The sequence below is a fragment of the Oncorhynchus mykiss genome, chromosome 30, assembly GCF_013265735.2.
Source record: "Oncorhynchus mykiss isolate Arlee chromosome 30, USDA_OmykA_1.1, whole genome shotgun sequence".
In the NCBI taxonomy this organism is placed as follows: domain Eukaryota; kingdom Metazoa; phylum Chordata; class Actinopteri; order Salmoniformes; family Salmonidae; genus Oncorhynchus; species Oncorhynchus mykiss.
The window spans coordinates 35,619,356-35,637,532 of NC_050570.1; the positions used below are offsets into that span (position 1 = coordinate 35,619,356).

Here is an 18,177-nt window from a genome sequence, read left to right on the forward strand (position 1 = left end):
ACTTATGGTAGAGAAATGAACATTCAATTATCTAGCAACAGCTCTGGTGGACATTCCTGCAGTCAGCATGCCAATTGAACGCTCCCTCCAAAGCGTGTGTTGTGTGACAAAACTGCACATTTTAAAGTTACTTTTATTTTCCCCAGCACAAGGTGCACCTGTGTAATGATCATGCTGTTTAATCATTATCTTGATAAGCCACATCTGTCAGGTGGAAAGATTATATTGGCAAAGGATAAATGTTCACTAACATGGATGTAAACAAATCTGTGCACAAATTTTTTAGATTTTTACAGATTTTTATGAGAATGAAACATTTCTGGGATATTTTATTTTTTCTCATGAAACATGGGATCAACACTTTACATGTAGCGTTTATATTTTTGTTCGGTGTAGAATGGCAGTAGACCGTAGTGTAGGCCGTCATTGTAAATAACGTGTTCTTAACTGACTTGCCTAGTTAAATAAAGGTTAAATAAAATAAATAAAAGTAACATTGAATGTTTGTTACCCAGCTACAGTACACCCTCTATTGGCAGACATCTGTAACTACAGCAAATAATATAATGTTCATTGCCATCTGCTGGTTGCACGTGCTGTCGATGAGGAAATGGTCAACATGTTATGAATGGATCAATAGCCTGCGTTTCACTTTCTCATTGCTGCGCATGTGATTTCTGTTATTCAAACATCTTTGGTATTGCTAGCTTGGGTTCCATTGCTTGCATAGTGACGTTGATATACTTATATGAGAAGGAGATGTACCAATAGTGGTTACAGAATCTAGCTAGAGCGATAGCTAGCAGGTTGCAGACAGTCGTGTAGGTCGCGCCCGGCTTCAGAGCTCCTTCCCCGGTGACTGCAAGCTGGAAAGGACGTGGATGCGGTGAGGCCCACGGGTACAACAAGGTAGGAGGCTAAATAAGCTTGACATAAAGCAAATTTTAACAGTAAACTGTACTTCTGTTACGTTATTCATCCAACAGTATAATGGTTTTCAGTAGTGTCATTTTAACACTGTCACAGAAAATACTAGAAACTCAAGTTTAGGGCTATCATGGATCCTTGGGACGTCCATACCCTAAGCCTAACTTTAACCTCTAACCTTAACTATAAACCTTACCTAAAACGAACCTTAACCCATAAAGGTCCCGCACAGTCATCCTATTTCTCAAGTAAAAATAGCCTTTGAATGACCAACACATCACCCATAATATTTTTAAGCTATTAAAATGGTCAGAATTGAAGAAATTGTATACTTTCTTGGATCTTTAACTATCAGGAAACCTTAAGGAAATGCTGAGTGGGGTGGCAGTTTATATTCATGAGATCGCATTGACTGACAGTTATTGGAATTGCCCATGTGGTCGTTTCCAGGTACCAAGATAAACAATGGGCCACATGTCATTGATGACAAGTGAAACAATGGGCCACATGTCATCCAGATCCTAATTGGCATGACTCAACCCATTTTCTCTGAAAAATGCTCTCTCTCATGGTCAACAGAGCTATTCATGGTCTGTTGGATAGCAGACAAACAGCAGCAATACACAATTGCATTTCTATTGTTTTGTAATTACACTGAACAAAAAAAAACAGATAATCTTACTGCTGCTACTCGCTGTTTATGATCTATTATCTATACATAGTCACTTTACCCCAACCTACATGTATAGTACTAGTCAAAGGTTTGGATACCTACACATTCCAAGGTTTTTCTTTATATTTACTATTTTCTACATAGTAGAATAATAGTGAAGACATCAACTTTTGACTGCTACTGTACATATTACCGCAATTACCTCAACTAACCTGAACCACCGCACATTGACTCAGTACCTATAGCCTCGTTACTGTTATTTTATTGTTGCTATTTAAAAAAAACTTTATTCAGTAAATATTTTTCTTAACTGCATTGTTGGTTAAAGGCTTGTAAAGTAAGTGTTTCACGGTAAGGTCTACTACACCTGTTGCATTTGGCGCATGTGACAAATAACATTTTATTTGAAATATAAACGCAACATGCAACAATTTCAAAGATTTTACTGGGTGACAGTTCATATAAGGAAGTTAGTGAAATGAAATACATTTATTAGGCCCTAATCTATGGATTTCACATGACTTGGAATACAGATATGCATCTATGTTGTTAGTGTATGCAACATGATGGACTGACTGGTTTACATGTGTATGATGTGAGAATGTAGGTGTGTCATTATTTTAATGGAAGGTGATGCCGAAGAAAAATGGCCATCCTGGATGGCCAATAAAGTTGTATTCTATTCTATCTCCTGGTCACAGATACAGTACCTTAAAAGAAAGGTAGGCATGTTGATCAGAACCAGTCTGTTTCTGGTGTGACCACCATTTGCCTCATGTGGTGCTGCAAATCTATTGTTGCATGGAGTTGATCAGGCTGTTGATTGTGGCCTGTGAAATGTTATCCCTCTCCTCTTCCATGGCTGTGCGAACTTGCTGGATTTTGGCAGGAACTGGAACATGCTGTTTTACAATCCAGAGCTGCCCAAACATGCTCAATGATTGACATGTCTGGTGAGCATGCAGGCCATGGAAAAACTGGGATATTTTCAGCTTCCAGGAATTGTGTACAGATCCTTGCGACATGGGGCCTTGCATTATCATGTTGAAACATGAGGTGATGGCGGCGGATGAATGGCACAACAGGATATCGTCACGGTATCTGTGCATTAAAATTGCCATTGATAAAATGTAATTGTGTTCATTGTCCGTAGCTTATGCCTGCCCATACCATGACAGTTTGTGCAGAAATTCTTCGGTTTTGCAAACCAGCTGTCTGGGTGGCTGGTCTCAGACGATCCCGCAGGTGAGGAGGTCCTGGGGTGGTGTGGCTACCCATGGTCTGCGGTTGTGAGGCCGATTGTGAGGCCGATTACTGCCAAATTCTCTAAAACAACGTTAGAAGTGGCATATAGTAGAGAAATTAACATTCAATTGTCTGGCAACAGCTCTGGTGGACATTCCTGCAGTCAGCATGCCAATTGCACACTCCCTCAACTTGAGACATATGTGGCATTGTGTTGTGTGACATAATTGATATGCCACACTTGTCAGGTGGATAGATTATCTTGGCAAAGGTGAAATGCTTACTAACAGGGATGTAAACAAATGTGTGCACAAAATTTGAGAGAAATAAGCTTTTTGTGCATATGAAACATTTCTGGGACTTTTTTTATTCCAGCACATGATACATGAGACCAACACTTTACATCTGCGTTTATATTTTAGTTCAGTGTAATTATAGAATACAGTTGACTGATAGACTTCTTCGCCATATTTTGTAAAGGAACTTCTGCACCTTAGAAGCTTAGACATACAGTGCCTTTGGAAAGTATTCAGACCCCTTGACCTTTTTCACATTTTGTTACGTTACAGCCTTTTTCTAAAATGGATTAAATAAAATAAAACATATTCAGCCATCTACACACAGTACCCCATAATGTCAAAGTGAAAACAGGTTTTTAGAATTTCTTGCAAATGTATATAAAAAAAACATACCTTATTTACAAAATTATTCAGACCCTTTGCTATGAGACTCGAAATTGAGCTCAGTTGCATCCTGTTTCCATTGATCATCCTTGAGATGTTTCTATAACTTGATTGGATTCATTCTTCAAGGCAAAAGTGCTCCAGCTCCTTCAAGTTGGATGGGTTCCGCTGATGTACAGCAATCTTTAAGTCATACCACAGATTCTCAATTGGATTGAGGCCATTCAAAGACATTTACATGTTTCCTCCTAAACCACTCATATGTTTGAAACAAGCCATTCTTTTAATTTCACCAATTTGGACTATTTTGTGTATGTCCATTTCATGATATCCAAATAAAAATCAATTAAAATGACAGGTTGCAACAAAATAGGAATAATGCCAAGGGGGTAAATACTTTTGCAAGGCACTGTACAGATCTGGGGAAGGGTACCAACCCATGTCTGCAGCATTGAAGGTCCCCAAGAACACAGTGGCCTCCATCATTCTTAAATGGAAGACGTTTGGAACCAAGACTCTTGCTAAAGCTGGCTGCCCGGCCAAACTAAGCAATCGGAGGGAAGGGCCTTGGTTAGGGAGGTGACCGAGAACCCGATGGTCAATCTGACAGAGCTTTAGAGTTCCTCTTTGGAGATGGGAGAACCTTCCAGAAGGAAACCATTTTTATAGCACTCCACCAGTCAGGCCTTTATGGTAGAGTGGCCAGACGGAAGCCGCTCCTCAGTAAAAGGCATACAACAGCCCGCTTGGAGTTTGCCAAAAGGCACCAATAGACTCTTGTCAAATTGATGTCAGATTTGCCTTTTCGTAGCTGATTAGGAGAAGTTACGCCGCAGGTTAGGAGAATTAGCTAAAATGCAAAAAATTATATTGATTTTGACAAAAGCTGGATTCCGTCTATCCATCACTGGGCCTGCCCTCCCCACTCCCCATCCCGCTGCGATTCAGCATCACATCAGTGGAAAATTATAAAACTGATATTGGACAATCAAATTTGATATGTACACTACCATTCAAATGATTGGGGTCACTTAGAAATGTCCTTGTTTTGAAAGAAAAAAACATTTTTTTTGGTCCATTTTTAAAATAACATCAAATTGATCAGAAATACATTGTTAATGTTGTAAATGAAATATCTACAGAGGCCCATTGTCAGCAACCATCACTCCTGTGTTCCTATGGCATGTTGTGTTAGCTAATCCAAGTTTATCATTTTAAAAGGCTAATTGATCATTAGAAACCCCTTTTATAATAATGTTAGCACAGCTGAAAACTGTTGTGCTGATTGAAGAAGCAATACAACTGGCCTTCTTTAGACTAGTTGAGTATCTGTAGCATCAGCGTTTGTGGGTTCGATTACAGGCTCAAAACGGCCAGAAACAAAGTACTTTCTTCTGAAACTCATCAGTCTATACTTGATTTTAGAAATGAAGGCTCTTAAATGCGAAAAATTACCAAGAAACTGAAGATCTCGTACTAAGCTGGTTACTACTCCCTTCACAGAACAGTGCAAACTGGCTCTAGCCAAAATAAAAAGAGGAGTGGGAGGTTCAGGTGCACAACTTAGCAAGAGGACAAGTACAGTAGAATGTCTTGTTTGAGAAACAGACGCCTCACAAGTCCTCAACTGGCAGCTTCATTAAATAGTACCCCAAAACACCAGTCTCAACGTCAACAGTGAAGAGGTGACTTCGGGATGCTGGCCTTCTAGGCAGAGTTGCAAAGAAAAAGCCATATCTCAGACTGCCCAATAAAAATAAAATATTAAGATGGGCAAAATAACACAGACACTGGACAGAGGAAGATTGGAAAAAAGTTTTATGGACAGACAAATCTAAAGTTTGAGGTGTTCGGATCACAAAGAAGAACATTTGTGAGACTCAGAAAAAACGAAAGGAGTGCTTGACGCCATCTGTCAAGCATGGTGTGGTCAATGTGATGGTCTGGGGGTGCTTTGGTGGTGGTAAAGTGGGATATTTGTACAGGGTAAAAGGGATCTCGAAGAAGGAAGGCTGTCACTCCATTTTGCAAAGCCATGCCATACCCTGTGGACGGCACTTAATTGGAGCCAATTTTCTCCTACAACAGAACAATGACCCAAATCACAGCTCCAAACTATGCAAGAACTATTTAGGGAAGAAGCAGTCAGCTGGTATTCTGTCTATAATGGAGTGGCCAGCACAGTCACCGGATCTCAACCCTATTGAGCTGCTGTGGGAGAAGCTTGACCGTAGGGTACGTAAGAAGTGCCCATCAAGCCAATCCAATTTTTGGGAGGTGCTTCAGGAAGCATGGGGTTGAAATCTCTTCAGACTACCTCATTAAACTGACAACTAGAATGCCAAAGGTCTGCATTGCTGTAATTGCTGCAAATGGACGATTCTTTGAAGGACACAATTATTTTTTTATTGAAATAATAAATATGTGTAACCTTGTCAACGTCTTGACTATATTTCCTATTCATTTTGCAACTAATTTCATGTATGTTTTCATGGAAAACAAGGACATTTCTAAGTGACCCCAAACTTTTGAACGGTAGTGTAAATAAACAAAATTCATTGAGATTAATCTTATTCTCCTGTGAAACGAGGCCCGCGTCATGTTTTTATGAAAGTACTTGTTTACAAAGCTGAAATCATCTCACTCGTTTCATTTCCAAGTTCCACTGAAATAAGCTCAACTGAAATGTACCAATTACGCATTATACAAATTATTAGTCTATTCTAGTCTATCAATCCATTCCAAATCGTTATACTAATAGTGAGATATGTTGATGTTGCCTAGGGCGGCAGCAGAACTGCTAGGACCGGGCCTGACGAACACAATAATTTGCCTCTAATTTACTTGCGTTTGCGGCAGACCTTGCCCTGCTCAAAGTGAGCCCCGGCTGTTGGGAAATCAAAACTGTCCAACGCATGGGTGCAGCTTGCGTGCACATCAGCTTCGTTACTTTCTCATCAAGAGGGCGTCTTTACCCTGTTTTGGAGAAAGATTCCCCTCGGCGGGCACACTGGACACTGGGATAATCAACACAATATTTTGCCCTGTCGGGAGGTACATTTTAGCTGCAGTCCCTTATGATGGCCTTGCGTCTTTTGCGTGAGTAAAAATAGAAACATACTCACCCGACACTAATTTCCAAGCAGGTTGTGGATTTATTAGCCTATGAAGTATATTTGCCTTTGATGTTGGAGCACTTTTTTTCCATCAATGAATAAAAAGCATTATTTTTAAATGGAGGGGGGGGGGCAATTTGGCCATCAATTTAATTTATTGGCTTCTCTTTTTTAAACCAGCATTTACCGGTTAACAGAAACCCTGCCATCCTGGAAGTCCTCTGGCCCTGCGGCCTTGTGAATGTTAACCTGTTTAAAGGTCTTAGTCACATCGGCTATGGAGATCCTGATCACACAGTCGTCTGGAACAGCTGCTGGTCTCATGCATGGTTCAGTGTTGCTTGCTTCAAAGCGAGCATAGAAGGCATTTATTTAGCTTGTCTGGTAGGCTGATGTCACTGGGCAGCTTCGGGCTGGGTTTCCCTTTGTAATCTGCCTTTAGCTCAGTGATGATGTTACCTGTAATCGATGGCTTATGGTTGGGATATGTGTACGGTCACTGTGGGGACGAATCCGTTGATGCACTGGTCAGATTTGCCAAATGGAGGGTGATGGAGAGCTTTGTATGCATTTCTGTGTGGATTGGGAGGACTGTAAATCCTTGGTAATGCTTGCCTCCTTAAGCCAAGTGTTGTGTGTGTATTTATTTCTCAGAACAGAATAGGTTCACGAGTTTCAGAAGAAAGTTCCTGGACATTTTGAGTCTGTAATCGAACCCACCAATGCTGATGCTCCAGATACTCAACTAGTTTAAAGAAGGCCAGTTTTATTGCTTCTTTAATTAGAACAACAGTTTTCAGCTGTGCTAACATAATTGCAAAAGGGTTTTCTAATGATCAATTAGCCTTTTAAAATGATTAACTTTGATTATCTAACACAACATGCCATTGGAACACAGGAGTGAGGGTTGCTGATAATGGGCCTCTGTATGCCTATGTAGATATTCCATACAAATTCAGCCGTTTCCAGCTACAATAGTCAATTACAACATTAACAATGTCTACACTGTATTTCTGATCAATTTGATATTTTAATGGTCAAAAAACAGCTTTTCTTTCAAAAACAAGGACATTTCTAAGTGACCCCAAACTTTTGAACGGTTGTGTGTGTGTGTGTGTGGGAGGGTGTGCGTATGTTATTTCTCTCCAATTGGTAGTTTGTCTTGTCCACTCACTGCAAGACCCATACGGACTCGGGAGAGATCGAGAGCCATGCGTCCTCCGAAACACGACCCTGCCAAGCCGCACTGTTTCTTGACATTGCTCACTTAACCCAGAAGCCAGCCGCAACAATGTGTCGGAGGAAACACCGTACTTCTGGCTACCGAAGTCAGCGTGCAGGCTCCCGGCCCGCCACAAGGAGTCGCTAGAGCGCGATGGGCCAAGGACATCCCAGCCGCCCACCCCTAACCCGGACGACGCTGGGCCAATTGTGCATCCCCTCATGGGTGTCCCGGCCACGACCGGCTGTGACACAGCCTAATATCAAACCCAGGTCTGTTGTGACGCGTCAAGCACTGCGATGCAGTGCCTTAGACAGCTACGCCACTCGGGAGGCCCTGGGGACCAATAACTTTTTGATCAAATTTGATCAATATACCAGCTACAGTCATTTCTCATACTTGGGTCACCCAACTTTGAACTGGTTTCATCCAAATTTCAATCAATTTGATGAAAAGCATGATTTTCACTGTTCGGGACCTTTTAAACGTTCTGTGAAACAGAAATGTTTTCTTTTCTGGAAACGTAAATATTTAGGTTGCAGGGAGGTTCTGACAACATTTTAGTTCCCTGAAAGTTATTTAATTACCTTCAATAGCCTATAATTTCTCTTCTCGGAGCGTTACTAAAACCTCCCAGGAGAACTTTCAGGGAACCAGAGTAAAATGTTCTCAACCTTGCTGCAAGCTAAAAATGAAGAGGTGTTGTCTCACAATCTATATCACATTTCAATGTAGATCATGTAGTGTTTTATCAGTGTTCTATTATAATCTAGCTAACCTGCCATGGAATTCCATCGTAATGTTACGGTGAATCACTTTAAAATGTATACCAAACAAAAACCAGTGATTTTCAAAGTTTAACAAACCGTAGAACTATTTGCACAAGGGCTACTTTGAACATTTTCCAAAAACACATTTACAGGAAGAACTGTGCGGATACAAAGTTTGGTAACAGAATACAATAGTGAGACTTTACCGGAATTCTGTTACTAGACTTTGCATCTGCAATAAATGTTTTTATAGTTTTGATTTACTGTGTAAATTGTTCAAAGTAGCCGTTGTGCATAGAGTTGTGTGGATTGTTAAACCTTGAAATCAATGGTTTTTGTTTGTTATACATTTTTAAGTGAGAAATCCGAGTCTTGGCGTAATTCCATTATTGCGGATTTGCCCTTAATGTTAACTCCAGTGTCCGTAGAGATGATGGCGTTTGGCTAAGTATCTTTAGCGATCTAAGCCTGCCAGTGCCCGACAAAGTAAGTGTGCTGTGGTTATGATGTCATTTTCAGGAGACGCTATCAATAAATGACCCTTCTTTAACACTGTGCTTTTCCAGGTGACAGTATGGCTGAGGACCCTCAGAGGAACTTCCGTTCCGCCTATTATGAGAAGGTGGGCTTCAGAGGGGTGGAGGAGAAGAAATCACTGGAGATATTACTGAAGGACAACCCACTGGGTATGTACATTACAGTACTGCTACTGTTACAATGGGTACATCATTGTTATTATCACTGCTGCTCTGCTTCTACCTCCAAGTCTGTTCGTATGAGTTTTTTGTGTTCCTTCGTCAGATGTGGAGAAGCTGAGCACTTTCAGTCAGAGATTCCCTCTGCCCTCAATGTACAGGATCCATGTATGGAAAGTGCTGTTGGGTAAGTCTTTTAACTCAGACTACCCACAGGATTCAGAGCATATTTCACATACCAGCACGCCTCTCAGCCCATAGAAAACCCTATTTCTCTCCAGACACACATACACTCGACAGATTCGTCTGACAGACCAACCCGCTGCAGTGACTTGCTGATGTGACCCACCCTGTGTCTGTCTCTAGGTATCCTTCCTCCCCACAGTGACTCCCACTCCCTGGTGGGAGGGTACAGGCGGGAACAGTACCAGGATGTGTTGGAGGCCCTGAAGGTGATGAGGTTTGTCCACATGGCCACTCCCCAGACGCAGGTGTACCTACGCATGTTCCAGCTGGAGAGCCAAGTGCTGCCCAGACGCTCTGATACCTCAGCCCCGGTAAGAGGAGAGAGAGAGAATAAGAGGGGCCTTTAAAAAAAAATATATATATATATATATAATTAATTATTTAAAGGTCCAATACAGCTGTTTTTATTGCTATATCAAATCGTGAATGAGAAAGTTGTGCTTCTAACTATCATACCCCCCCCCCCCCCCCCAAAAAAAAAAAAAAAAAATGGTAACCTCCCCCTGTTCTGTTATTGTAATGGTGAGCGGTTAGCATGTCATATGATATTTGTGCGTCTAACTTTCTCACTCATCATTATTAACGATTCATTCAGGATTATCTGTAATCATGGTAGCATCCACATTAATGTAGAAGTGTTTAGAAACACATTCCATTCTTATTTACTTTTAAAGTGACTCCAAAATGACACAATGCATTATTTACCATTAATTAATATTGGGCACAATATCATCTGCAACACAACCAAAACAAAGAGCAAATGCATCTAACAAATTTGTTGAGTCACAAGCTTGATGTAGTCATTGCGTGCCAAATACTTACCTTTTTACTACTTTAATACACATGTAAGTTAATTTGTCCCAATACTTTTGCTCCCCTTAAATGGGGGGACAATGTACAAAAAGTGTTGTAATTTCTAAACGGTTCACCCAAAATGGATAAACACACCCTCAAATGAAAGCTGACGGTTTGCACTTTAACCTCCTAGTCATTGTTTGATTTCAAATCCAAACTCTTAGAGTATAGAGCCAAAATAACCCAAAATTCTTCACTGTCCCAATACTTATGGAGGGCGCTGTATATAAACCACAGGAAAATCACGTTTTTGACTGCACTGGGCCTTTCTTTGCATATTTTAAAGTAAACAGAACGTAAACAGTTGGAGTGGGAGATTAAATTAAATCAGGCTCTTGTTCTGAACGTCCAACTTACCTCTGCCAGTATCCCTACACATTGTACATATTGTATTGGAACTGACCCTGTATCCAGCTTACTTACTTTTCGTGTTCTTCTTATTTTTATTACTTGTGTGTTTTGTTCAACCTCAGGTTATTTGTTATCAATGCATCGACATTGATTACTCCGTTGTTGGGTTTAAAGCTTGCAAGAAAGTAATTTCACTGTACTTGTGCCCGTGACATTAATACTTGAAACTTGCCTGGTCCTACTCAGGAACTTGATTTCACTTTATTCTTTGTTCTCAGTAGGATAGGCTATTTATGTGTGAGACTGACGGGTGTGTCTCTGTTTCAGGACGAGGAGGATGAGGACTTCCTGTCCATAGCTCGAGCCATGGAGGAGATTGTAGAAGACCCTATGGATTGTTATTGGCTGATCAAGAGCTTTGTCAACCAGTTCAACAATAAGTTTGGAGACTCCATTCCCCACCTGGTGAGCAGTGGATTGGAGGGTGGGTAAGGGGATGAAAGGGGTGGTCTGGACTACACTTGTTGTATGGTGTTGCCTTGCTCATTGTTGTTACTGTTATAGTCAAATATCCAACATGAAAATTGTACATGTAGCTGATGTGTGCACTGCATCTACCTCTCAACACATCTAACCCCCCCCCCCCCCCCCCCCCCCCATCTGTGTCCGGTTGGTTTAGCCCAAGAGTCTGGAGCACTACCTGAGTGTGGAGGAGCCCCGGCTACTGAACCATCTGAAGAATACTGGGGCCCTCGCCATGCTGCCATACAGCCTGTGGTTCAGGCGCTGCTTTGCTGGCTGCCTGCCTGAGTCCAGCCTGCAGAGGTTAGGCATACTGAGGCTGGTTTCTCTCAACAACCCAGCCACACAGGCGTGAGAGGTGTAATCTTTGCATCAACAGACCACATTTGTTGTATGAAGCACTTTGCTGTTCTGTGAGTGGCTTGGGTCTGGGACTTGGTATGAGAATCATGTACCATGTTAGCTTTGAAGCTTTCAGGAAACTCATTGCTCTATGCTGACGTTCTGACTCATGTCATGTATTCTGCTCTTTCAGGGTGTGGGACAAGGTGATCAGCGGGTCCTGTAAGATCCTGGTCTTCGTTGCCATGGAGATCCTTCTCAGCTACAAGATCGTGGTGATGGGGACCAGCAGACCGGAGGGAGTGGTCAGCATCCTGTGCAACGTGAGTGACGTCATCATCATAGGATCCGCTGGAGGTTTGAGGCTTTTCTCCCCTTTTTGTCTACCAATCACATTGATTTGTTTTTCTCCTCTACTACCAGATGCCCCAAGAGAACACTGACGCAATAGTGACTAAGGCCATTGACCTGTGGCACAAGTACTGTGGCACCCCCATGCACTCTGTATAGGATCACAGGTCTCCTGCCGGACCCTCTTGATGGGGTTGACATTGACATTGGGATACGCTTGGACTCAAATCAATCACATTTATTTGTCACATACTTCGTAAAACAACAGATGTGGACTAGCAGTGCAATGGTTTCTTACGGGCCCTTCCAAACAATGCAGAGAGAAAGAGCATAGAGAAATAATATAAAAGTAATAATATGTCTATATACACACACGGTGCCAGTTCCAAGTAGATCTGCAGGGGTATAAGGTAATTGAGGTAGATATGTTCATATAACTAGGAATAAAGTGACTAGACAACAGTATAGATAGTAAACAGTAGCAGCAGTGTATGTGATGAGTGCCTGGTATAGAGGTCCTGGATGGCAGGGAGCTCAGCCCCAGTGATGTACTGAGCTGTACGCACTACCCTCTGCAGAGCCTTGCGCTTGAATGCCAAGAAATTGACATACCAGGTGGTGATGCAGCCAGTCAAGATGCTCAGTGGTATAGCTGTATAACTTTTTGAGGATCTGAGAGCCCATGCCAAATCTTTTCAGCCTCCATGCCAAGTCTTTTCAACCTCTGACTGGAAGTGCTCTGAGGAACCACCGTGTTGAGGGTAAGTGTGGCGAATGTGTTGATGCCTACCATCAGCACCTGGGAGCAGCCTGTCAGGAAATCCAGGATCCGGTTGCAAAGGGAGGTGTTCAGTCCCAGAGTCCTTAGCTTAGTGTTGAGCTTTGAGAGCACTATGATGTTGAACACTGAGCTGTAGTCAATGAACAACATTCTCACATAGCTGTTCCCTTTGTCCAGGTGGAGAAGGGCAGTACCCCGTTGCAGAAAATTACAGATTTGGGCAATGTTAAATGCCTAAATTGGAAACGCAATGGCTGTACAGTAACATGACATCAGAGCTCTGGCTCTGCGCTTCACTTCGCTGTATGGGTTTTGACTGACAGCCGTTCTGAACTTGAGCACCTCGCACGACAAGAAGTTGCCCCCATCCCTCCCGCTAATTGGGCAACTTTTGAGGGAAATGCTGTAAATTAAGATTCTATGTATACTGAAAAAAATATTAACGCAACATGAAACAATTTAAAAGATTTTACAGAGTTACAGTTCATATAAGGAAATCAGTCAATTTAAATAAATATATTAGGCCCTAATCTATGGGTTTCACATGACTGGGCAGGGGTGGAGCCATGGGTGGGCCTGGGAGGGCATACCCACTGGGGGGCCAGGTCCAGTCAATCAAAATTAGTTTTTCCCCACAAAATAGCTTTATTACAGACAGAAATACTCCTCAGTTTCATCAGCTGTCCAGGTGGCTGGTCTCAGACGATCCCGCAGGTGAAGAAGCCGATTGTGGAGATCCTGGGCTGGCTTAGTTACATTAGGTCTGCGGAATTGTGTTCATTGTCCATAGCTTATGCCTGCCCACACATGTGTAATGATCATGCTGCTTAATCAGCTTATTGATATGCCACACCTGTCAAGTGGCTGGATTATCTCGGCAAAGAGAAATGCTCACTAGCAGGGAGGTAAAAAAATGTGTGCCCAAAATTGAGGAGAAATAAGCTTTTCGTGCATATGGAAAATTTTGGGGATCTTTTAATTCCGCTTATCAAATATGGGACCAACACTTTACATGTTGCGTTTATATATTAATTCAGTATATTTTGAAAGATGAAACTTTGAGGATTTATAATAAATACCAAATTGATGTCATACAAGCAAGCCAAACACCCTTGAGTCGAAAATGTGCACTTCACATTTCCATGTCATAAACATTGACACTGTATAAGACAAGTTTTATGATCACTGTTTTATGTACAGTTACAAGATGACATGCCGTCATACCCTGGGTTATTCTGAACAGAATGATCCTCGGTTTCTCTATTGTGAAGAAAATTTGCCACAGCGCACGCACCTGAATGCGCTCATGACTCCTTTCTATGCGCACCAAAATTCTGATCCGTTTCCCTGAATTGCATTGTGAAAACCTTTTATAATGTCTTTGTCTAACACTGTAATATCATATTTTATACCTTTTCTAGTCATGTTGACAATGGAACAGGCTTTGAAATGATGCCCACCTGACTCAGATTGCGATTTATAATTGACCATTTTGGATTGCGTAAGTAACTGTAATTGTGTGATTTGCGGGGATGCAATGTTGTTCCAAACAAAATAACTACAGGTGTGCTTGCTGCTCTAGTTCCTGAATGGCACAGCTAGGAGAGCTCACCTTATAGTTGAAGACTCTTCTTTAAATCATAAAAGTGCATTGAAATTACTTAGAAACTGTGCACCCTTTAGAAAGGTGTGGCCACTTGGAGATACCTGTTAATCCTCTCACTCAAACCCTTGTAATTTATTTGTCTTATGTGTTACCTACCCCACATTTTCCAGGAATATTCTTATTGTGTTACTGAATGTATCAAGAACATTTTCAGATGTAGTTTTCAACAAATGTGACGCAAAGTACAGCATACAGTACTAGTAAAAAGTTTGGACACACCTACTCATTCAAGGGTTTTTCTTTATTTTTATTATTTTTTTCATTGTAGAATAATAGTGAAGACATAAACTATGAAATAATGCATATGGAACCAAAAAAGTGTTAAACAAATCAAAATATATTTTAGATTCTTCAAAGTAGCCACCCTTTGTCTTTGACAGCTTTGCACACTCTTGGCATTCTCTCAACCAGCTTCATGGGGAATGCTTTTCCAACCGTCTTGAAGGAATTCTCACATATGCTGAGCACTTGTAGGCTGCTTTTCCTTCACTCTGCGGTCCAACTCATCCCAAACCATCTCAATTGGGTTGAGGTCGTGTGATTGTGGAGGCCAGGTCATCTGATGCAGCACTCCATCACTCTCCTTCTTGGTCAAATAGTCCTTACACAGCCTGGAGGTGTGTTGGGTCATGGTCCTGTTGAAAAACAAATGATAGTCACACTAACCGCAAACCAGATGGGATGGCGTATCGCTGCAGAATGCTGTAGTAGCCATGCTGGTTAAGTGTGCCTTGAATTCTAAATACATCACTAACAGTGTCACCAGCGAAGCACCCCCCCCTCCACACCACACTATCACACTTCCTCCATGCTCCTACTCCATGCTTCACTGTGGAAACCACACATGCAGAGATCAACCGTTCACCTACTTTGCGTCTCACAAAGACACTGCGGTTGGGACCAAACATCTCTTGGGCTTATCAGACCAAAGGACAGATTTCCACCGGTCTAATGTCCAATGCTCATGTTTCTTCTCTTCTTCTTATTGGTGTCCTTTTAGTAGTGGTTTCTTTGCAGCAATTTGAACATGAAAGCCTGATTTCACACAGTCTCCTCTGAACAGTTGATGTTTAGATGCGTCTGTTACTTGAACTCTGGGAAGCATTTATTTATGCTGCAATCTGAGGTGCAGTTAGCTCTTTAACTTGTCCTCTGCAGCAGAGGTAACTCTGGGTCTTCCCTTCCTGTGGCGGTCATAATGAGAGCCAGTTTCATCATAGCGCTTGATGGTTTTTGCGATTGCACTTTAAACTTTCAAAGTTCTTGAAATGTTCTGCATTGACTGACCTTCATGTCTTAAAGTAATGATGTACTGTCGTTTCTCTTTGCTTATTTGAACTGTTCTTGCTATAATATGGACTTGGCCCTATTTGGTAAAATACCATCTGCTGTATACCACCCCTACCTTGTCACAACAGAACTGATTGGCTCAAACGCATTAAGAAGGAAATCAATTCCACAAATGAACTTTAAGCAAGGCACACCTGTTAATTGAAATGCATTCCAGGTGACTACTTCATGAAGCTGGTTGAGAGAATGCCAAGAGTGAGCAAAGCTTTCATCAAGGCAAAGGATGGCTACTTTGAAGAATCTAAAATATATTTTTTGATTTGTTTAACACTTTTTTTGGTTACTACATGATTCCGTATATGTGTTATTTCATAGTTTTGATGTCTTCACTATTATTCTACAATGTAGAAAATTGTAAAAATACAGAAAAATCCTGGAATGAGTAGGTGTGTCCAAACTTTTGACTGGTACTATATGTAAAAATGCACATCAAATCAAGTGTTATTTGGATTCAGTGTTGTGTCAGGTGAACTGTTGTCCTCACTTTGGTCTAATACTTTTTCCATAATCTCCAAACTGTTCCTGTTCAACTGCTACCATTTTCATATTCTTCTGTAAGAAAAATTTCAATTTATCCTTATCCATATAGGCCAATTCCCATGAGTGTAAAGGGTTAACAGGAGAACATCCAGTCCTCTGCCACTAACACAACATACATTGAGCTTGGACCCAATGGATAAAATGAATGACTGTACAGTACAAAGGGCTGGTCCAGGGCCTGTCATGGTTGAGGTTACTATGGTTGTTTCTATGGGGAAACTGGTCCTAAACCTGTGCTTAGGGAGGTTTACTAAGCAGACAGGTTTGGATCGTAGCAGCAATCCACTATATTTATGGCCTGGTCTCAGATCTGTTTGTCTTGTCAATTCCAACCATGCTTGTCAACTCCTCCAACCTACTCAGTTCAGACTCCTTGTAATGAAGCCCATTTCCTTGAACATGTGTCCCAAAGGAAGGAATTTGGAGGTGGCTTTGCTTGACATGTGAACATCTAGCAGAAGATCACAGCTGAATCATGTATTTATATATCGATAAACATGCATTTAATGACAGAGAAAGTTGAGTGAATTAAAACCACATATATAATACTCTTCTATTTCTATTATGAAAACAGTTTGATTTCAGTTAGTGAAGGGAAGTAAAGTTATATACGGTGGGATCTGAAATTGACACTTGATAAAAAAATAACTTCATAAAATAATTCAAATACTGAGCTATATTGTATGCAACAAAAAAAAGTGTACTCATACAATTGCTCAGAGGTAGAGATTTTGTTTAACAAGTAATACTTTTTTTTCTCAAAGAGAGAGAATCATTGACACCCCTGTTTTCAATAGGATAATGACACTGAACCTTTTCTAAAGTGTTTTATGTGTTGGAGAACATATTGGGAGGGATCTTAGACCGAATCCTTCCAGATCCTTGATATCCTATGTGCTTATGGGCTGCCCTCTTCAATTCAAACCATATGTTTTAAATTAGTTTTAAGTCCAGAGACTGAGATTATCTTTATTTGGTTCATCGCACTCTAGCGACTCCTTGTGCCGGGCCAGGCACCTGCAGGCTGACTGTCATTAGTTGAATAGTGTTTCCTCTGACACATTGGTGTAGCTTGTTTCCGGGTCATTTCGACACCAAGCCCACCACTGCTGTAACAGCTGACATAAATTGTCATAATATAACACTGTCAAGACATATCTAGATAGATCTGTTGTGACATACGCCGCGTTCAAGTGCTAGTCGGAATGAGGAAACTCAGAAATGTCCGATTTGCTATCTGGTTTCCTAGTTCTGACTAGCATGTGAATGCGGCAATATATTACGTTATTTATTTGGCTGGTTATGACACCTACAAAAGTATCAAAACCCACAAACTCCCACACAAGGCGAACCAATCCATTACACCATAGCCTGCTTGTAAACTGTATGTTTATGTTTTAAATAACATTTTCAAAAATGTTACATATTAAAATATCATTGTAGTTGCACATACATTGATGTCAAACATGCACCTACCCCAATACTCTGTTGCTGATAACTGGGATAAATGCAGGAGCAGTTTGTGGCTGATGACTGACATACGGGCATGTATGTGATAGGCCTATCTGGCTTATATGAAATAAACATAAAATAAAACATAAGTCATAATGCTTCTTGATGGTGTCAAAGTGTATTTTCTTAGTCTAAGTAAAGTGACACAGGATGGTCATAATGCTTCTTGACAGTGTCATAAAGTGTATTTTCTACAAGTTATTCAAAATACAATGAATAAAAACATGATTGTAAAACAATCTTTCCAACAAAAACAAAGGATTTAACTCTAAATCGTATTATTTATTCCAATGTGTTTTTTTCCCTGCCAAGAAGTTTCCTTTAGATAGT

At 41.0% G+C, this 18,177-nt stretch overlaps 1 protein-coding gene across 1 annotated transcript; it reads left to right on the forward strand.

The window, feature by feature from the left end:
* Nucleotides 1-563: 563 nt before the first annotated feature.
* On the forward strand, nt 564-14,684 carry tbc1d7 (TBC1 domain family, member 7). The gene is made up of 8 exons (XM_036969191.1): nt 564-909; nt 9,203-9,322; nt 9,438-9,518; nt 9,698-9,888; nt 11,111-11,248; nt 11,463-11,608; nt 11,841-11,970; nt 12,071-14,684. Exons 2-8 carry the CDS (start codon nt 9,211-9,213, stop codon nt 12,155-12,157), a joined length of 885 nt encoding a protein of 294 aa, XP_036825086.1. The 5' UTR covers nt 564-909; nt 9,203-9,210; the 3' UTR covers nt 12,158-14,684.
* The last annotated feature ends 3,493 nt before the right edge of the window (nt 14,685-18,177 follow it).

Excerpts from the sequence above, each read along its gene's own strand:
- tbc1d7 (XM_036969191.1), top strand. The coding sequence starts at position 9,211 with ATGGCTGAGGACCCTCAGAGGAACTTCCGTTCCGCCTATTATGAGAAG. Across the intron at positions 11,249-11,462 it reads GAGACTCCATTCCCCACCTG|CCCAAGAGTCTGGAGCACTA; the intron begins GTGAGCAGTGGA and ends CGGTTGGTTTAG. Across the intron at positions 11,971-12,070 it reads TGGTCAGCATCCTGTGCAAC|ATGCCCCAAGAGAACACTGA; the intron begins GTGAGTGACGTC and ends CTCTACTACCAG.